General features: G+C 36.5%; 2 protein-coding genes across 6 annotated transcripts in view; one reads left to right on the top strand and one right to left on the bottom strand.

Moving 5' to 3' along the window:
* The window catches only part of MACROD2 (mono-ADP ribosylhydrolase 2), a 1,969,440-nt gene that overhangs the window by 1,636,883 nt on the left and 309,954 nt on the right, over window positions 1–22,603 (bottom strand). The gene's annotated exons all lie outside the window — the stretch shown is intronic.
* On the top strand, window positions 5,840–19,826 carry FLRT3 (fibronectin leucine rich transmembrane protein 3). Of its 4 annotated transcripts, XM_068524652.1 has the most exons (4): window positions 5,840–6,045; window positions 14,213–14,414; window positions 14,765–14,976; window positions 15,997–19,826. In XM_068524652.1, exon 4 carries the CDS (start codon window positions 16,040–16,042, stop codon window positions 17,987–17,989), a length of 1,950 nt encoding a protein of 649 aa, XP_068380753.1. In that variant the 5' UTR covers window positions 5,840–6,045; window positions 14,213–14,414; window positions 14,765–14,976; window positions 15,997–16,039; the 3' UTR covers window positions 17,990–19,826. The 4 variants fall into 4 exon arrangements, with proteins under 4 accessions (XP_068380753.1, XP_068380754.1, XP_068380752.1 ...); XM_068524653.1 differs by lacking the exon at window positions 14,765–14,976; XM_068524651.1 differs by having other exon boundaries at window positions 14,213–14,976.

The following is a 22,603-nucleotide window of genomic DNA, read 5'->3' as shown; positions in this document are numbered from 1 at the left end:
TTTGGAAATAAGATAAGTCTGACAACAATTTCAGGAAATCTTCCTCTCAGAAAGTCTATTTGTGTACCTAAAATTAGCACCAATACTCCAGAAACAGTGAAACAATAAGATGGTTTGCAAGTGACGACAGCTTTGGCTGAGATTAACAGCAAGCTATGTAGATAGAATCATGTGGCTTTGGAGCAATCCACTTGTATGATATCCAGTAAATACATATCTCAATGATCAGACATATATTGATCTGCTCTTAATAACTGTAAGCCATTCCTTCAAAGCTATGCTTTATACTAATCATTTTCAAGAATAAGGAATTTGTCCTTTGATTTGTAATTAAGTCTCAGAACAAGCCTTAGATAATGTTATCTCAAGGTCTGAGCATCCAGGACAGTAAGCAGAAGCATTTCTCAAACTGTTTCATTTCCAAAGATAAACTGTTAAAACACATAGCTTAATTTAACATTAGTGGATTGTGCCTTTTGAAATGATCCTGGCCCTACTCATCACTATGAAGATAAAAAGCAACTATCTACAAGTTTTAGCTTTGTCTTGGTAAATGCTTTCTCAGATTTAATGAGCTCTTACAATGCACCACTTTATTGAAGTCCATAATAGCAAAACGAGGTGGGTCCCATGTCTCCATCTTCATAAATGAGAGAACTGAGGCTCAGAGAACTGAAGTTCTTTTCCCAGGGCCACACACAGAGTATCAGAGGGAGAATTCACTCTCTGCTTGCCCTAAGTCTGCTTTTTCCAAGGTCCATTTTAAAAGTCTCTTTTTGCATTTTAAAACAAAGTGAGAAGGGTGACAGGGCATTAGGGAGTGGGAAGGGGTCAAGGACACAGCCTACATCAGCTGGAGTTGGATCATGCATCGTCTGCATGGCCAGACATGAAAGCACAGAAAAGGGAAGAAAGCAGGGATCAGGAGGCTTTCCATTTTGCACTAGGCAGCTGTCTCAGCCCATCACCTGTGGCCAGGTACTAACCTGTTCTGAACCACAAATTCTCCTCTCTTTCCTGGGAGGCCAAAGGGGTGCTTTTTTCTCCGTTTTAAAAAAAATCATCTTTATCCCAATCCCGAAAGTGTAATAAGTGTTTAACTTGGATGTTGGGGAAAATAAGGATGTATCAGAGGGTGGGCAGACAAGCAGGCAGGGAAATAACCACCTGGTTTTTCTCTTTGATTTCTGTTTCAAGTCCTGTAATGACAGATCTCACTCCAGTGCAGTATGTTTTGGAAATATACTTAACAGGGATATGTGATTATTTTTAGGTACATTTTAAGTGTTGACTAATAAAAGGCAAATATCAGAACAGAAGAGCAGTTTAATATAGCATTTTTAAAACCATTCAGTATTCTAAGGCATCCGTGACCTGCTATAATCTAATTATTTCTCCAACACCCTTTGGAATTGTCCAGAAAGATGTGGTACAGTTTCTAACTGGTGCATTAAGCATCTGGCCTGACTTCACAGAATTACAGATAGCTGAATATGCACTCTCTATATATTTTATTAACATCCCAGAGGTTCACATTAAGATGTAGTACTGATGTGCCCTAACTTGCATCACTACCTGTTGACAGAAAAAACTGGGCTAGACTTGAGAGGGTCTACAAATAGAAAAATCTTTTAAAGATGTTTTGGCAAGTTAAACAAAACTTTGGCTTAAAAAAAAAAATAAAAGAAAGAAAATAGAAAGAGCAGCATCAAGTTTATAAATTTATAAAACATGCCCAAGTTTCAGCATGCCAAGTCCTCTAAAAATGAGCTAATCTCCAGCATCCGTTCCTTCCTTCTCAAACTAACAGTGTCCAATTTTCCTTCGGATCATACCCTGGCCTCCATTCTCAGCCGTGTGTCTGAGTGGGGTTGACCCTACCTACAGCTCTTACAGGGGGCTTAAGCTCACCAATATATCCCCCTATCTTCCTGTAATAGGTTCAGGAATGAGCATGTGATCAAGATTAAACAAATGAGAGTGAATCATACACCTGTGCATGTGTAGGAGCTTCTGGAGGTGACCTCTCTTCCCCTGAACACTGCAATATGGGAATGTGATACATGGAACTGTCACTGCGTAAGGGAAAAGCCTGGAGCTGCCAAGGATCGGTTGTACATGATCTAACACTCCTTTGCCAACACTCTTTTGCCAACACTGGAAAAGCCAGAGCCAGAGAGAAACTGTTTTCTTGTTGACATACTTTAAGCCACTGTATCAAGCTTTACCTGAAGCCAGCCAGACCATACATTTGAACTTCTCAGTTACATGAACCAATAGATTTCCAATTGTCGATTAGTTAGTAAGGCTTGAGCTTTCAATCACTTGCAACCAAAAAATTCTCAACTGATAATAAGCCCAAGGCATTTAATATACCAAAAGCCTGAGCTGATTTTGTTGGTTGGTTTGTTTTTCAGACAACTTTGAAGACTTTATTCTCAGGAAGAGTCGTGAGGGGAAGAAAAATCATCAAGGATGTTCCTTTCTAAAACCTAAGAGAACTTTAATACTTTCTAAGATTAAACTTCCAATATCATAGTTGGAGGTGGTCTGGGGGTCATCTAGTCCTACTAGCTTCTTTTACAGGGAAGTTTAACAAATTTGTGTACAATGAATGAGTGAATGAGGAAGCTTAAGTTTAGGCAGGTTGGAAGACCTGATTTAAATTGTTCCATTTCAGCTGGGAGTTGTTTATAAAAGAGGTTTAGTGGTGGTTGTTGTTTTCACTTGGATACACAAGTAAATAGTAGAGCCTGGGAAACCTGATTCCAAATCCAACCTCCCCTGTCCTCCATCAGGGAGCGAGCATCTCTTACCCTCTCAGAAAAACACAAAGTTCTTCGATATGGCCAGTTTAGATAGTCTTAAGAGTTTTAAAATTGGAATATGCTAGTGGAGTTCATTTTCCGGCCAGTTCTTTACCCTCTGAAATGCATTTTCTCATGTACAGTGTTAGATTCACAGGCTAGCCCACAAAACAGAGCAAAATGCAAAAAAACGACAAATGCCTTTTCAATCCAAAACATCTACTAGAACTCAACTAAGTTCTAAATCCTGAGAACATGGGACCATGAAATGCATGAAGACAACAGAAAAAAAAAAAAAAAAACTCAACAAGAAAATATCCTATTTGCCTACCTCCTCCCTCATTTCCTGTCTATTGAACAACAAGAGTGTGAAAAAATCTGTCATTGGTCCTCTCTGACCTCCCTTTGTGCATTCTTCTACCACTTCTTAATGTCTCCTTTTTTCAAGTGCTCAGATGCCCTCATCTTAATAGAGGCAGTTACCATTCCTTTGGGACTTACTATGAGTCAGGTACTGAGCTAACAATTTCAGAAATATTTAGTAATTTGTCTACAGTCATGTGGCAAAGCCAAGATGGACCCCAGGTACGCTAGACTGTGAAGGACATGCTCTTAAACATTAGTCTACACAGGTGGGTTCCTCCACTCAGAGCTGAGTTCTCTCTGCTGTAAGAATCAGGTCCCCCATTCCTATTACAGCCCAAAGGGCTTCTCACTGAAAACTGTCTGCCTTCCTTCCCCTCCTACCAGGACAGCCATCCCCTTATTGTAGGTAATCTCCCTTAGGTAACAAAGGAGGAAAGCAATCTGAATTAACTCAGGGTAACTCAATCTTTTCAGAGGTGGTCCATTTTATTGCAAAAAAAGGTACATATTATTACAAGTTCACCTCCAACTGGCAGAATTTCAGACAGCTGATAAGAGCAAGAAGTAAAAACAAGAACAAATCAAAAACAAATGGAAGCAGCAAAAGAGTATATATTTTGGACAGGGTGGGCTGATAGGAGCTATCTCAAGAGTTTGCCTCCAAAGTTAGCACCTCTAGTACAGATCACATTTTTCATAATCTCTTGCTTTCTTCTACATTTTAATCCACAACTTAAAAAAAAAAAAAAAAAAGAAAGAAAGCAACAATACATAATTGGCATTCAATAAATTCCTGCTGCCTTTATTTGCCATGTGGTGAAATCAAACCCCAGAGCAGATAATATGAAGTCATGGCAGGCTAGGGAATGGAAACCTCAGAACTCCTAACTCCCGGGCCAATATACCTTCTTTTAGATACTGATAACCAAAATTGTCCATTTATCGTTCTTTTCTGTTTAAGGTCTGCCTGAATGGAGACAAAACTGATTAAATATTGATATAAGCCCATAGGAATTTGGCCAGGCAAAAAGTTCTTTTTAAATATAATCAACTCCCAACTGAAAATAGCTTCTAGAAAGAATTCTTTCATAAAACAATTTAATCCATGTGTTTATTTTGCAGTAACAGGAAGAAAATCCACCCTTTACCTGAGGGATTACCTGTTCGTCCCACCTCCCTTTCCTCCAAAACTCCAGCGGCTGCATCTCAGTTCAACTTTTGCTACCTAACATTTCTAAGAAGTTGGCTTTTCAACAGACATTAGAATTCTAAAACTCCTGTATTTAATGGGTCCACCCTCAGAGGCCAATAAAAGTGCAACCATAGAACAATAGGGGTCAATATACCTCTTATCAAGAGTTCACCTTCTACTGTGCTATCATTCATTCTTGGAGAGGAACTCAGAAGGTCAAACTGCTATCAAAGAAGCATGTAAACAGATAAACTAAATGAAGCTAATGAAGAGACCATAATCAAATACTCCTGGGAAAGACAATTAGCTGGCCTCCTTCAGAAACAAACACTCAGAAACTTCTTAAAAGCACAAAGGAGAATGCTGTGAACCTCTAAGAATAAAACAAATAACATTAGTTTAAGGAAACTGCCCTCCAGGTAAATATAAAAGCAAAATTCTTCCCAATAATATTAAAGAGTGAAACGCACTTAGTGGAAAACTTATGAGCCTAAAGCAACTGTTGACCGAATAGCAGAAACCAGTCTATGAAAATCATAATTGAAAATAAAGTCTATAATTCTGCTAATTAGACACAGACATTATAAATGTCTATGTCTTCCACTGTCCAGTGTTTATTCATATACATAAATTAAAATACAATAATTTAAATACAAGCAAAACTACCCCTGAACAGTTTCTTTCTTCTTAAGATGTTTGTATCTTAACTCATGTTCAGAGCAAAAACGTATCAGAAAGGAAAATACTCTATTTAATTTTTCAAAAACTTTTTATTTTAGGGAGGATGCCTTAAATATGAAAAACCTACTATCTACTAGGTTCTAAAGAAGATGGACAAATAGTGGGAGTATATGAAAAATACTTTCACTTCTTAAAACAAATACGTATAAAACAATAACTTATTACCTCCAGGAAAAAGAACTGGTTACCTTTCTTTTTTTTAACCTTTTGGCATTCCTGTTCCCTTCCCTTAAATAAATCAGTTACTTATTTGAACCTGCTTTCTGTTCATTTCTCAAATAAATATTCACTGCTGGGGTTACTAGCCTTCACAATTATAACATTATTGTAACTAGTCAAAAATGAAAATAATATGATTTTGCTTAACTTCTTTTTAATACAGATGGCTTAAAAATAAAAAGAACCAGTGTCTTTCTATTGTAATCTTATAAATAGCCTTCTAACAGTCTTGTATTTTTTATAAGCTTGCTACCACTCCCCTGTTGTAGTAAACTTCAGAAAAGGTTGTGATTCCAAAGGGCTGCCTACCAACCGAATGGCATCCTGGCCTTGGCAGGCTGAGCGCCTCATTCTGGCTGCTCTCACTCCCTCTAGCGATGGCAAAGCTCATCTGTCTGATCACCCAGTTACCTCACTGAACGAGAGCTTGGCGAAGTCCTGCCCATCTATGACATCACCCCCTTTTTCAACCACTGCGAGGTGAAGCTTTAACTTCAGACTTGGAGGTGGGCTGTGCAGTAAACTGGAATGCTGTCCCTTGCTGGCTCCTCAGTGGAGGCGTGATCCGAACAGGACCAGCTCAGCCTGCAGCTGCCGTTGGCTTTGTGTGGACTGGACGCCGAGCTGGGCAGAGGGGGAGGGTTACTACTCCAATTCCCGGGCAGTGGAATTACAGCTAGAGCGGCAGAACATATGGGATTGCTTTTTCTCGCCTTCCCGGTAAGTGTTTCCCATGTTTTTCCTTATGATTGTCCCAGAAAGTTTGCTTGGTTTTACTCTCTAGAAAGAAATGACTTGGTATCATGAGGCATCCAAATACGAACGTTTGCTCTGTCACCAGGACGAGCAACGTATGTGCGTGCAAGCCAGCAAGGAAAAATTGGACTGTTACAGCCAAATGCAAGAAGTTTCTTGAAACCTTTCTTTCATTAAAAAAACACGAATGATAAATGGCTATTTTCTGTCTCGTGTCATTGCTATTTGAAAAGAGCCTTATAGAAAACATTAAGTTGGAAAGTTAAATGTTATATGTTAAGGAATACGAGGCAGATTTTTTCACAGAGAGGAAAGCGAAAGGTCTTGCTAACTTGGTGTGTACTGTATGTGTGGTATGATCACCAATTGCTGCTTTTACAACTGTGAAAGAAAATCAATAATCCCTCAGCCCATGAGTACGCAGTACATGAAAAGCATACATCTTGCTCACAGCTAGCCCAGCTACTCCTGGAGACTTATGTGCCTCTGGAAGGATTAACAGCTACACCTAGATTTTAAAGCTTGCACTGCTATCCTGCCAGAGCTGCTTCAAGCATTTCAGGCTTGCAAATCTCAACTAGTGAATTCAACTCAGAGGAGGGGGAGACTCTCTTACAAACCATATCCCCTCTCCAGAAGAACGCCAAAATCCATTGCTTGGGCAAATGTAGTATGTGACTAGCATAGTAATTGGCAAAGTCTACTCAGAAAAACTAACAAAGCTCAGCCTGGAAGTTCAGCCTGATGTATGCAGGGATTTCAGTGTGGCAGGGGGTAAAAAATGAGTAGAGCCCTCATCAAGTGGGATATGCAGAGTATCCATTCACTTGCAACTTATAATGGGAAAATCTTATATTGAAAGAAATATTTTTATACAACAAAGCTTTCCAAAAGTAGTTAAATGTATCTTCTCAAGAGAATTTTTTTTCAGTGAATTAGATCTGAAACAAAATGGTTGCATAGAGGTAAAAAGTACAACAGGCCTATATTTTCTCAACATCTGGGGGTTTGACTGTTATTTATTTATTGAGAATTTAAAAGATTTTTTAAAAGCCTTGCTATGTGCCAATCATGGAACCAAATTCTCCAATGGTTTTAACAATTAACTATTTTAAATTTTCTTAATAAATCTATCTGCTCTAAAATGCACACATATGTTCCTTCGTTATAGCAGGAAACAACATGAATAAAGCCACTAGAAAAGTGCTTCAGCTGTAGCAATGCCTTTCATTTATCCCCGACCACGCAGGAATATCCTGACCAGCATAAACATAAAGAATGAATTTGTCTGTTTTCAGATAGGACCACTTATGCCTGCCCCAAAGTGACAGATGACAGATACCCATCTCTCTTGAAATGAGTAAAGAAAGAAATGAACCTTTTAAAAGTACTACAAAATATTAATATTACCGCTACTACCAATATTAATAATAATATGCCAGGTTTTAATCTATAAGAAGATTAAATCAGAGATATGCCACTTAGTTTGCAGATATGTGTGTGTGTATACACAACATATACACACACATACACAAACACATACATATATTAGCCTGAAATAAAAAACAGCGTTACAAAAACATGATTGCATGTATTTAAGTAGGAAAAGCACATCTAATTTCTTTTTTAAATAGAGCACTGCCAAAAATATATCTAGTCCAAGGATCAGAAAAGATATTATTGAATGAAAAAACATAATGAATTCATTACTATTGTGTATAATACTGTATAATACTATCAGTTATTAATTAGGCTGTATAATACTATCAGTTATTAACTGGGCTTTTCATTCCCCCCCCCCCCATTTTAACTCAATTATGGTTAGGTTCAAAATGCCCAATTAAGCACTTCCTAAACATTAACGTTTGTGGAATATATAACTGGGCAGCAAGTAAAGTTTTTACAAAAAGAAGAAAAACAGTAAGAAAATTTGTCATAACTGAATGTGGCAGTAAAATAGAAGGCATGTTTCTTTTGCTTTCAAGTGTTAATTAAGGAGCCTCCAATTCCATCAAAACTTTTTCAGAGCTAAATGAAGCGGTGTGAAATAAATTTGGTTGAAATCTTGTGGCTGTCAGACTTTGTTAGCAAGCTATTAATTATCTTTACCCCAGTTTCTTCTCTAGACTATATTGCCCAATCAAATAGAAACTCCAATTACATTCAGCACCTCCTGCCTAGGGACACAAGACCCTAATGAACACTCAGTGTCTCCAGATGAAAAATACAATTATCATCTTTAAACATGCAAGTGCACTGCAGAGAGATTTGTCTCTGCTTTTCTTGTCCACACACACTAGGGCTTCCTCCTCTTTCTGGATTATTTTGAACAATTTTAAACCCTACAAAAATCAGTAGCAGAGAACTTGCCTTGTATTAATGTTATATGAATGTTTCTTTATGCTTTTATTCTTGATATGCCAAATGTTCATACCAATATTAAATTAAATCTGGTCATTAGAAAAAAAAAATTGATTTAAAACTGCCATTTCAGTGGATCTTAACTTTTCCCCCTATTTTTAAGGTGGGTGGGCTACATAACAAAGAATGTGTTTAATGCCAAGATCCAAGACTAACTTAAAATTTTTGATTAAACCCCCTTAAATATTCTTTTATTCAACCAGTTTATTTTAATAGTATTATAAATAATTGTTGACGGTCAAATGAAGACCACTATAAATGAAGTCAACGAGGGAAATAAGATTCAGTAAATTTTTCAAAGCCTGTAACTTCTTCCCTCCTTTTCTCCTCAGTCCCCCTTGCCTCCCACCCCCACCTTTTGCCCCAGAGGCCTTTACTGTTCTTCTCAAGGGGAGGCTTTGTTGTAATTAAACCAGAGGAAAACTGGCTGGCAGCAGCCAACATCTGACCTAGGGCTTCTGAAAGCAGTGTTCTGGTAGAGTGTACCACCCCCCAGCGGGCAAAAACTCTACAGTAAATCTCTAAGCAATATTAATTCTCCAAAGTGCATTTTTCTCTTCAGAGCATAAAAAGGGCCTTTTCTCAACTCTTTCTAACATTCCACCATTTCAAAAACTTATCACAAGTCAACAAACAAATTTCCATCAAAGAGATGGTTTGTAAATGTCTTCTGGAAAAAGCCTTCTGCCGCTTAAGAACTGAAATAGGAATATACATTTCAGAAAGCATTTTCCAGTTTCAGAATGCAGATCAACATCGCTAAATTTGGTAAAACATCACACTAAAAAAAAGTCTGAAAGCCATGTTTATGTTGCATAGGAGAGCAGGTTTCAGGACTTTGACTTGTCTGTTGACAAGAAGACCAGAGAAAACAGATTTTAAGTAAAAAAGAACGAAATGTAATCTAAGCAGCAGCTTAAAGTTGCATTTGTTTAACATATGCATAATCTCTTTCCTAGCCCCCAAATCAAGTGTCAGGAATGTATAAAAAGCTCTCTCCAGGTATTCGTCTGCTTAAATGAGAGAAAGGAGAAATTGCTCTCTCTTGATGAGACAATGACAGCTTTTGTTCTTTATTCTTTCACTTTTCACGTGCACAAGTTACCGTGGCAACTTTGAAAAGAAAACCCAGAGACCACATTTGGTTAAACACCATTTTTAAAGTGTGCCACTGGACTGTGGATTGATCAGTCTATGTGTTGATGATTTTCTTCCTCTTCATTTGGTTTAAATCAACAATACTCAACTCTGACATGAAAAAAACAAGGTGTTTTTTATGATTAGGGATGTTATCATCCAGCTCAGTGCTTGGCACACAGTAGACCCAAATATTTGTTCTACTAGAGTATGGAAACTTGAATATTAGAAATTTAAAGCATATCAACCAAATTGTACTCACAACACTGAAAAAGGCATTTCAAGTTTGCAGTCGGAAAATGTTTGCGGTTTAACAAAGATAAGCATAGTTTTAATTGCAATTGCTTAAAAGTCAATGCAAACTTAAAGCTTGTCCCCTGCCCCAAGCTCTCTACTGCTCACCTTTACCAACCTCTAAATTAATATCTTATTCATTCTTATAAGCCATGGTTTTCTAACTCATTTAGTCTGGCTTAATATCATAAAGGAAGCAGCCTTCACTATGATGAAAGATAACATCCCAGTTTGCCTTTTTGTTTTAAGGATGCTCAGTTTAACTTTATAAGCCACAACAAATGAAGCAGAATTAGATTCATTTATCACAAACCTATTGGGGGCAAGAACCAGTAACATAAAAGGAGAAAGTAGAAATACTTTACTTTGGAACTTTCATCCCCTATTTGCATAAATGAAACAAACCTTACAGGCCAGAAAACAGTCTGGATAAAACTACGTAAGAAAAGGCACACTTGCTTCTCTGCCTCTCCCTTTAGACTTCATGACTCTCAAGAGGAGAGTTAGAGGTCCTTCTGCTTGCCTGGCATTAAACAAAAGAATTGGAACTTTCCTGAAATCTGATGATCGTGGAAAATTTAACTACCGGACAGGCTGCTTAGAAAGCATTTTGCTGTCACCATCAACTAACCTGACGTACTCCAGTTTTTCAGTTTAACCATACACGTAGTTTATTTGACATACCATTTGTCGTTACAAAGACTTAGCATTCATAGGTTGATCATTTTTTTGAGCCTTCTAGCAGCAATTTAAACCTTCATGAATAAATTACTTTCCTAATACTCCAAATTATGATTGTATAAATTCCAGTTTACCTAGAAGTATTAACAGACTTGGATAAATTTGAGTAAGCATATATTTTCTTCAATCTCAAGGTTTTACTCAAAATAATAATGCAATTAACTTCGATCAAGAGTTCTACATGCCTTTCTACTTTTAGATTTAATATTTTTAAAAGTTTCCCAGAGAGTTAAGAGACCCTGATGTAAGGCAAAGCATTAAAAAGAAACGAAAATCTCAAAACTCTATACTCGATTTAAGATTTTTTTTAAATGAGCAATGATTTCAAATCAAAGTCAATTTAAATCAAAGGGAGCAAATAAAGGATTTAGGAAGTTAGCACTATCAACATACAATCTTAATCTAAGTGATCAAAACATGAGAAATACCTTGTCATCTCAAACATTCCCACCTCCAAAATACTGTAGTAGCAAAGAAGGAATCATATAAACATGTAGATTGCCTCAAGTTCTTGACTTTATTTAAATACCAGTTTTCTATTCAGATACAACTTCTTCAATTATGTTAGTTTTCTTAAACTATCTCAAAATGATAGCATCTTTATCTATTTACATTCTTTTAAGTGTATCATGGAAATCAATTGGAGGCTTCTTGCAAATGTGATTACATTATAAATGCATTTTTAAAAATCCACAATTTTTATTTATAAAGATAAACTGAATAGGAAAATCCATATTAAAAATCTGATTTACCAGTGAGGCGATTATGTTTTTCTTCTTTTTGCTACAGTTCTACATGATATATACTGAAGCAATGATAACAATTTTAAAAAAATTTTAAGCATTCCTTTAAATAACCAGGGTTCCATTTATGTTTTCCCCCAAGTTACCCCATTAACAATATTTTTCTAAAAGATCGATTCCTTTTTGTTCAGAAGTAATGGCCTCTTTCAAGCCTATGCAGACATAAAGGCTCTGAAGTCGATGTTGTGGAAACCAGGCCACAGTGTCCATGCCAGTGGGGATCATTTTTCTTTTCATCAGTCACATTCAACTACAATGTCTTTATGTGCGTGAATATGTAGAGCCAGTTCAGAAAGAGGGAAGTCTAAGCATGGGGGTAGGATCACTTATTTTAGATGGAGAGACCATTACAGCCTCTAATATGTAAAATAAAACTCTTTAGCACTATAGTTTTTAAATATAAAAGGTCAGGAGAAGATATAAAATATAAGATATAAAACACAATCAAGCATGCATTGAACTGTTTGAGCTTAAGTAAAGGGAGTAAGAACTTGTGAAGGAAGCTTCATTTTTCAAAGAGTATCCTTCTCTCCAGAGAAACATGCTTTATATTTTTGCCTTTTGTTTTAATGCAATCTGGGGAGAAAAGAATGGCATTTTCCAAGAATTTAATGAGATTTCAGGCTTTCTGTTAATCCCACATTATTACCACTATTGTATTAATGGCAATGTGAGTTTGCATATCAAATAGAGCAGAGGAAGCAGTTTCACAAATGTAAAACAGAAAAATAAATTAATCTTCCTTCTTTTCACACCAATTTAGAATATTTTTTCTTTCTCTGGGTTAACAATGTGAAAATCAATACATATTCTTGGAGCTTGAATTGGTGAAATACTTACAGCTCAGCTACAAGCTTTAGCTCTGGTTATCATTATGATCATCACCTTGCACATACTCTAGGCTGACCAACAATTTTTAAATTCCCATTCGTCAGATTAACCTTTTCAACTTTAGAGTATGTCCTGGTGTATGAGAAATGGCCAGCTATTGGCAACATTTTAAGCAGTTTCTCACCTGTGATTTTTATAATGGTTTTGATTAGTTTTTAATGCAGTTCAACAAAAGTAACTGTTTTTTAAATTGCTTTAAATTTTTTCTTAAATTTACCAAATTACTTTATATGTTGAATAATTTTCAAGCTTAGAAAACATTTACAGAAGATACTTTTTAAAGTAACATTGTAATTATAATTTCACAGCTTGCTTTTCCATTTTCACATACCAAGAAAGCAACAGTTTTCAAGAAAATACTCCACTGAAATTCAACAATAATGAGCAAAACCCTAAAGGCATCACTGTAAAACCTCACATTAAACAATAAATCACTTAAACTTTCCTTTATGGGCACTTTGCAATATTCACTAGAGACTACTTTATCCTTCTGCTAACTGCTATTTTTACTTCAAGTTGCCTAAATAATAAATTAAATGTATCTGTAATTTTTTTTCAGTTTCCTTCTGTTAATGCGGTCTATTAGTGTTGATATCTGGTGACAAACTAAAAGAAACCGAACTTTCAAAGAGAACCAGAAACACAAATTTTGGCCTTATTTAACAGTCACTTTCAGTACTGTTTGAATTCTGGAACAGATGCTATCCTTGTTGGATGCTAGGTAATTACTGGGGGAGAAGCAAATTGCTTCTACTTTCAGGGTCAAATATTTCCATGATACCTTAATGAACCCTACTTGTATAGAAAGCCCCTGAGTGGGTAACCTTGTGTAACAGATACTGATCCTACCCACCTCCCCTGTCCACCCCCAAAAATCGTCATGCATATTAGATAATGAACAAAGCAGTCATCATTAAAATCATGAGTCTCTTTGGTAAAGCCTTAAGCCCTTTCAGAAGTGAAAAAAGACAGCCATTGGAAATTGGCATGTTCCTGTTTGAACCTAGAGGGAAATGCCTTGTCAGCTTTTGATATGCTTTCCTAATGGTCATTACAAGGAGACATTGAAATAGCGTCCTTTCTGTCCCAAATACAGTTTCTCAAGTTCAGTTTGCTAAAAATTGTATTCTCCTGAAAAAAATACTATGACTTGAACTTCTACGCTGCCTTTTGGTCAACAATACCTGAGTAACTAGAGTTTCAAGATCATCAACTAGCCCTTAAAAACACCTCTAAGGAGGAAGGTCATAGTGTCCACATTCTGCAATTGGGAAAATTGAGGCCTGCAAGAAGAATTAAACAGGGCACTGAGCAAATCAAAAGAAATGCTTCTAAAGCAAACCCTTTTCAACTCTTTAAATTGTAGATTGTATGACTTTGTAAAACTATGTTCAGAAATGTCTAAAACGTTACCATGGCATTTCTGTCAAAAATCCTTGTTATGTCTTTGTTCACCTCTTTGACGTGTACTTGTTTTCTTCTTTTTAAACATTTTATCATTTTATATCTAAGATTTAAAAGTGAACTTTTAAAGATTGGCCTGACCTGAATTCAAAATCCATGCAAGGGGCTTACTGCCTCTTGAATGAAGCTTTGCTTCTGATTTGTTGAACAATCAGTTAACAGTTGAAATTATCTATTTGGTGACAATCCCAACTTTGGCTTCCACTTTATTTATATAAACGGGAAGTAAAAGACAAAGAGGTCATCTTATCCCTTTGCAACAACTACTATGACGAAAGATGTGTTGCTTAAAGAAAGAAGTGAAGTTAAATTTCTAAGAAATTTCTCTAGTGTGTTAACGTTCATTGTTAATAGTTCATTAAAACATTTTACTTTCACAGGAGATGCTCAGACCCAGTGTATTTCAAGGAACAGAAACATAAAGGAAACCTAGTATGCTTCCCTTTTTTTCCCATGAAGAATATTTGAATTAAGTTTTTTTACCTCTTGAAAGAATACCTGTTCTTTCATAACCTGTGACTGCACCAGCTATTCTGAGAAAGCAGCAAGAAGCAAAAGCTGGAAATAGCTATTTCACAGCAGGTAATCACACCTCAGGATGTAGCTACTGTACAAAGTTTATACTTGGATAATACTGGATGGGAATAAAGGTGGGGGGTAACTGCCTGAAAAACCTATTACTATACAGGTCTTAGCATCATGAATGGCTTTCTTCATGAGGATCTGAAGTTACTATCTCTGACCACACTGCACAGAAGAGCCAATAAGAATTTCAAAGACAGCAGTTTCCACTAAGGGAATTAAGCTACACAAAAGGAACCTTCACACAGAAACTCTATAAGAAAGAAAAAAAAAAAAAAAAATACATAGGAAACCATGTGTTCTACATAGTAACAGGAAACTGAATTGTTTCTGGTCCCCACTTTAATAAGCTTGCCCACCATGCTGAACCGCAGCTGGAATGTTCATTGACAACAGCAAGCCTGATCTGGAGGTGTGTGCGGCATAGGATTACTTGAATAAACAGTGAAGAATATTTCCAAGGACTACACAAGAGTTTATAAGTCCCAGCCCCTCACCAGGAAAATAATATATGCGCATTGGATTTTCACTCACGCAAAATTTACCCACATCGTTCAATAAGGTAGGAAAAATATTAAAGTCTTTTATTTTCATGCCTGAAATTATAAAGGCTAATTAATACCTAAAGGTGCCGAAGAAATTATATTACACAATAGATCAGTACAAATCTATAATTCTCCAGCCATGGAGAATGTTGAATAATATTTTATATTAGAACTTGAAGAAAGATAAATGCATTGTGAAAACATGTTATGAGATAGAATGTAATGAAAAATGTTCATAAAGCCATTAAACCATGTAGTACAAAACATACAATAAAATGGGAGAAAAAGAAAGAGCTAGTTTAACATGAAATGGAATTTTCCACTTAGATTAGCTAGATGTATTAGCTGTATGTCTTTCCTTCCCTAAAGTAAATGAAAAAGATTCCTTCTGATTTTCTTGCTAGAAATACCTATCTCACATGTTTAATATTAATAATCAAAGAAAAATAACATCAATAATCAAAGCAAACACTTGGCTTTACTGGGATTCAGGATCTCAAGAGATGTGTAACTATTCCTGAATAGTAAGAGAATAGATTTTTTTTTACTACACATTTCTACACTTGTACAGTCTACCTAATAGAAAGCAGATATAAAATTTTCATTCTTAAGAACAGTAACATTATTATCTTTAAATATAACAAATCATATTCATATGTGTCAATTCATTATGAATATTAAGAAAAAATTGGACATCTGACTAGCTTGGTCAGTGACTGGCTGTGAAACTGATATAAAGTATTATGTAAACGCTTTAGAATATTCAATAAAACTAATTATATTTAACATTTCAAAGTCAGATAGATTTGGGACATAATACTTCTTAATACCAGAAACATTTAAGGTAAAAAGATTATGTGATTGTGTTCATTGTTAGCTAGCAATAAAACCTAAGCATGCAAAAAAAAAAAAAAAATTAACTAATAAAAGTGATTATAGATGTTGCAGTTTCCACATCTATTTTGAATACCATTTTAAATATGCTGGCCTGATGGTTTTCTGTCTTTTTTGTGTGTGTTTAACTCACTCCATTTTAGGGCTCTGAAACTACCTTGTGTAAAGACCTCAACACTGCTGACCATGATCAGCCCAGCCTGGAGCATCTTCCTCATCGGGGCTAAAATTGGGCTGTTCCTCCAGGCGGCACCACTGTCAGTTATGGCTAAATCCTGTCCATCTGTGTGCCGCTGTGATGCCGGTTTCATTTACTGTAATGATCGCTTTCTGACATCCATTCCAACAGGAATACCAGAGGATGCTACAACTCTCTACCTTCAGAACAACCAAATAAATAATGCTGGGATTCCTTCAGATTTGAAAAACTTGCTGAAAGTAGAAAGAATATACCTATATCACAACAGTTTAGATGAATTTCCTACCAACCTACCAAAGTATGTGAAAGAGTTACATCTGCAAGAAAATAATATAAGGACTATCACTTATGATTCACTTTCAAAAATCCCCTATCTGGAAGAATTACATTTAGATGATAACTCCGTCTCAGCTGTTAGCATTGAAGAGGGGGCATTCCGAGACAGTAACTATCTCCGGCTGCTTTTCCTGTCCCGTAATCATCTTAGCACAATCCCCTGGGGTTTGCCCAGGACTATAGAAGAACTCCGCTTGGATGATAATCGTATATCCACCATCTCATCACCATCTCTTCAAGGTCTCACTAGCCTAAAACGCCTGGTTTTGGATGGAAACCTGCTGAACAACCACGGTTTAGGTGATAAAGTTTTCTTCAACCTAGTCAACTTAACAGAACTGTCACTGGTACGGAATTCCCTGACTGCTGCACCAGTAAACCTTCCAGGCACAAACCTGAGGAAGCTTTATCTTCAAGATAACCATATCAATCGGGTGCCCCCAAATGCTTTTTCTTATCTAAGGCAGCTGTATCGACTTGATATGTCCAATAACAACCTAAGTAATTTACCTCAGGGTATCTTTGATGATTTGGACAACATAACCCAATTGATTCTTCGCAACAATCCGTGGTATTGTGGGTGCAAGATGAAATGGGTGCGTGACTGGTTACAATCACTACCTGTGAAGGTCAATGTGCGTGGGCTCATGTGCCAAGCCCCTGAAAAGGTTCGGGGAATGGCTATCAAGGACCTCAATGTGGAACTGTTTGATTGTAAGGACAGCGCACTTGTAAGCACCATTCAGATAACCACTGCAACACCCAACACAGTGCATCCTGCTCAAGGACAGTGGCCAGCTCCAGTGACCAAACAACCAGACATGAAGAACCCCAAACTCACTAAGGATCAGCGAACCACGGGGAATCCAGCAAGAAAAACAATTGTCATTACCGTGAAAGCTGTCACCTCCGACACAATTCGTATCTCTTGGAAACTTGTCCTACCTATGACTGCTTTAAGACTCAGCTGGCTCAAACTGGGTCACAGCCCAGCGTTTGGATCTATAACGGAAACAATTGTAACAGGAGAACGCAGTGAATACTTGGTCACAGCCCTGGAGCCTGATTCGCCCTATCGAGTCTGCATGGTTCCCATGGAAACCAGTAACCTCTACCTATTTGATGAAACTCCTGTTTGTATTGAGACTGAAACCGCACCCCTTCGAATGTACAACCCTACGACCACCCTTAATCGAGAGCAAGAGAAAGAACCTTACAAAAACCCCAATTTACCATTGGCTGCCATCATTGGTGGGGCTGTGGCCCTGGTGACCATCGCCCTTCTCGCTTTAGTGTGCTGGTATGTTCATAGGAATGGATCACTCTTCTCAAGGAACTGTGCATACAGCAAAGGGAAGAGAAGAAAGGATGACTATGCGGAAGCTGGCACCAAGAAGGACAACTCCATCCTGGAAATCAGGGAGACTTCTTTTCAGATGTTACCGATAAGCAATGAACCCATCTCAAAGGAGGAATTTGTAATACACACCATATTTCCTCCTAACGGAATGAATCTGTACAAAAACAATCACAGTGAAAGTAGTAGTAACCGAAGCTACAGAGACAGTGGTATTCCAGACTCAGATCACTCACACTCATGATGCTGGAGGACTCGCAGCATACTGTGTTTCGGTTTTTTTAAACCTAAGGGAGGTGATGGTAGGAACCCTGTTCTACTGTAAAACACTGGAAAAAGAGACTGAGAAAAGCAATGTACTGTACATTTGCCATATAATTTATATTTAAGAACTTTTTATTAAAAGTTTCAAATTTCAGGTTACTGCTGCGATTGATGTAGTGGAGAAGCCTGAACACAATTCTATATTTTAGTACTTTTTAGTAATTTGTACTGTATTTTCCTTGCAAATATTGAAGTTATAAATCATTTACTTTGTGTTCTACTGAGTAAGATGACTTGTTGACTGTGAAAGTGAATTTTCTTGCTGTGTTGAACAATCAGAACTGCGTTCACATGAGATCCTTGTAGTATAAGCACAGGCCATTTTTCACTTTGGTATTAATAAAATGTAAAAAAAAAAAAAAAAAACCGGCTGAATGAGAAAAATTAAATTTCAAAAGGTAGTTATGAAATAATGTTCCAATTATTAAATTTGTATTCCAGTGGTATTCAATAATCAAAATATGTGAAGTAATGGGCAATATCAGACTTGCTGCATAACTCCATTTTTACCCTAAGCAAATTAGATATCCTTAAGAAAGTAAACATATCTTCTGAACTGAATCCATCAGCTGGCATAAAAGGAGTGTGAAGTCTGCTGTTGTTAATGCCATTTTTAACAAAGCTTTGAGAATAAAGGACTTCACAAAAACAATAATGTAAGCGTGCTTCCAGTTTAGGGGGAAATTTGTACTTAGGAAAACATGAAAACTTAGACTCGCATAGCGTAATGAACACAAATCTCAGAATTGCATTCTGGTTTTGCCTATACCATCCTGATTTTTGAAAAGTCAACTCTAAAGACACAATTGTTCATGTTTATGATGTTTTTATCATAAAGGATGTCAAAAAAAACCTTACACACATTAAAAAGGTAGCATAACCAGAAGCAATTCCCCTCAGCAATGAAGAGAAAGTAGTACTTTAAATGAGAATTTAAAAGAAAAATAAATACTAGAAATTAAACTTAGATCTGGTTTATGTGAAACATTTTAACACTGTACATAAACGTTCAATTTACGTTCACAATGATCAAGAATACTGCCCATTACTGTCACAGTTTTCCAGATATGACATAATTAACTTGTAATGTAACATTTCTTTCCAGCTTCCTACTGAATTGTGAGCTATTACTTGTTTAAAAACCTCATCACTTTTCTGTTGCCATGATTTTTTTTTTTCCCAACAAAAAACCAAAGTGCATTGTACGCCCTTTGGCCAGTCTTGTATGTGCCTTGATCCAACGCTACATGTATTCAGCTTTTAAAACTCGACAAATTTTTCATACTTCCTTAAATATGAAAAATTGTGGTCTTATTGCTGAATAAAACAAAAAAAAGGACAAAATAATCGTGCTTGCTTTTTCGGGATTATGTTACTATCACTAAAGTAGCAAACTGCCCAACACATTAGTCCTAAGTACCCCCGTGTATTTTTCTAGGCATAAAAATAAATGTTGGCTACAAATAAAAAAATAGCAATATCTTGAGCTCGTGTATCATTTTACTTACAGGGTTCAGTGTTTCATGCATAAACAAATATCCTAACAGTCTTTTGGAATACTCTTACAGAAAACTTCAGAAGTGGTTTTGTGACCTTTCAGTCTTTGTACACTGCTGCCGTTGTCCTGGCTGATACCTTAAGGTGGTTTTTGAAAAATTAATGTTTTTTAAAATAGCTTTTTGGTAGTATGAGTTGGCATCAGAGGATCTGATATCTCAGATTTACCACTTACTAGGTATGTGAAAACAAACCATTTACTCTCCTTAGCTTAGTTTCCTTATCTATACAATGGGGCTATTAATACCACCCACCTCACAGGGTTGTTGTGAGGATTAAATGAGACAATGTGCTTGGAAACTGTACAATGTTCAACAAAATACAAGTTACTACTATTATGGTCAAGCAAAGTGAGCCATGTGTTCCCAGTGGTTTGTTACATATCGCTGCTTCTACTACTCTGCTAACAAATATCTCCAACTGCCTATGAAATCTCATTTATTCATTTGCCATCTTCAAATGTTTCTCAACACTTTCTCTTTTGACTTCCTGTTAAGGATATTTGTTTTCTAGGGATAACTTAGTAAAGAAAATGTGATTAACATTGAATACAGGGAACATTTTCTGAAGGAAGTTTGATTTTGCTTCCAGAGGTTTTGAGTAGTTTAGCTACAAGCTCTGCCAGAAGTCAGGGAAATGGCTGGATGGTTCCATAAAGTCCCTATAAACCTGTGAGTTTATAAAAAAAGTCAAAAGCCAAGACTATCTTCCAGTTAGTATACCTTTCATGAGCACAGAAAATTTTATGTGTTCTAATACATGCATTTTAATTATTTTACCTGGGATAAATCAGAAATATGTTTTACACTAGCAAATAGAGAAAGCACTGAGAGGGTAAAAGTTTATTCTTTTACCTAGGCTTGCTATGAAATCCAAATACTTTGTTGAAATATATATATACTTTCAATAAATGACAAAACACAAATCTCCACCTTAAAGGACACTAAATTAATTATAGATACATATACATCTATCCCAAGCTAAATGTTCACAATTTTTACTGATCAGGTACTAACAAAGAAAAATGTAGGAAAAAAAAAATTCAATCCTGAATATGCAGCTTATACATTTAACAAGAATACAATGGGGAAGCTACAAAAAAAAATTGAGGGAAAAATCACTCCCCTGCTGAATGTTTGACAAAAATCAAAAATTGTTTTTGGATGCAGGCACTTGTAACTGCATTAAATCACTGCACTTACACTCTCGTTCCCTATTAAAAACAACACTGTGTCCTTTCAGTGAGGCCTATTTATTAAAAGTATTCCCCCGTGCCAAAGGAACTAGTAAAAAACTCTGCTTTACTAACCACATTTTCTGAGTAAAGCACATTTTATAGGTACATGCCAACATGACAGTTTTCATGAGGAATCCAAAGAGACCCATGTGCTTTAAAGCACCTGAAGTGTGGGTGTTAAAAAGGAACCAATCCACCACTGAATTCACTTTAAGATTAGCTCATCTGCCCCTGAAAACAGTAGTGGCATTTACAATTCTAATTCCTTTCTCCTACTTAGCATGATTAGCAAATCTTAATTTAGCATAGTGTTGGAATTAAAACTACTGTACTTTATGCTTTTGGACTATTGATTAAATTAGCAAAAAAAAATAACTCATGGTATCAATCACTTTCTTAAGAACTTCAAAGTTCTTTACAAAAAAATCTCAACAGCCAATGACCTTTACTGAGTGGCTTCTATATTATAAAACAGTAGGAGCTTTGCCTTCAAGAAGTGTGCTGTCTAGAGGTTGTAAGGCATTAAACAAATAATCTAGTGAAAGTTATACTGTGACTGCAGTATAGACAAAATAATTACATCTATCTGGATGGATCAAGGAAGACCTCATGAAGGAGGTAAAACTAGGGCTGGTATTGAAAGATAGGAAGGTATTTAAGGAGAAAGCAAGAAAAACAGATACTGGCCATGGAGAGAAAATGGTGAACAAAGTCATGGAGGTTGGAAAACAGTCGCAGTGCTCCTCCATGCTGGCTTTGGTCAGAATCACTTGGGGAGGCTCTTTCTTAATTTAACCAGGCCGCAAAACAGACCTACTAAATTTAAATCGCCCAGGTTAAGTTTGAGTATTTATATACTTTTAATTCCAAAGGTGTTTTTGCTGAGGTTGAGTACCACTGATTTAGGAGGTGTTTGTGGAAAGGCCAACAGTCTAGCTGAAACACAGGGTCCATGAAGGAGATAAAGCTGGACACATTTTTTTTATGTCAGGCTTTGTTATATTGTGTTAAGTGTGTTAAATTCCAAGCTGAGAAGTCTTCATGATATTCTTTGGCAATGGTTGTTAAGCAGGTGCATAAATAATCAATACTTTAGGGACATTTTGTAGAAATAAAGAATATTGCATGAAGGATAAAGAAGGAGAAACTGGGTGTAAGAAGACAAGTTAGACGTCTGTGCAGTATTCCAGGCAAGAGGAAATAAGAGCCTGAACAGTGAAATAGGGTTTTTAAAAAAGGTGTAATTCAAAAGATACAGGAAAGGTAGAATTTCTAGGAATTGGAAACTGAAGAAAGAATAAAAACTGAAGATAATTCTCAGCCTGAGTAAGTAAAATGTTGGTGAGGCAATTAATAATGATGGAAAATACTGGAAAAGCAAATGTCAGAGTATTTTGTACATAATGAGTTTGAATAGGTGACCATATGCACAGTACAGGTTTACACTGGCTGATTATTTTAGTAGTTCCGTCTTTGCCTTCCATAGTGACCCAATTTAGATGATAAATTATAATCACCGTAGGTTTAAAGTACTTTTATGTTACCCCTCTGGAAATGTCTACCAGGAAGTCGGAAATGAGGGTGTGGGGACAGATCTTCGGCATCAAGGAAGGGAATCCATATCTAACAGCTTATTATTAAATTTGAGAGGATGGATGAGATCACCAACAGAATGCGAGCAGAGAAAGAGAGAAAAGAGACAAAGGAACACCTACGCTCTGTAGGGACAGAAGAGGGAAG

This window comes from Eschrichtius robustus, chromosome 16 (genome assembly GCF_028021215.1).
Source record: "Eschrichtius robustus isolate mEscRob2 chromosome 16, mEscRob2.pri, whole genome shotgun sequence".
In the NCBI taxonomy this organism is placed as follows: Eukaryota; Metazoa; Chordata; class Mammalia; order Artiodactyla; family Eschrichtiidae; genus Eschrichtius; species Eschrichtius robustus.
Note: the sequence above shows the minus strand (reverse complement) of the source record. Positions and strands in the feature narration are given on the sequence as shown.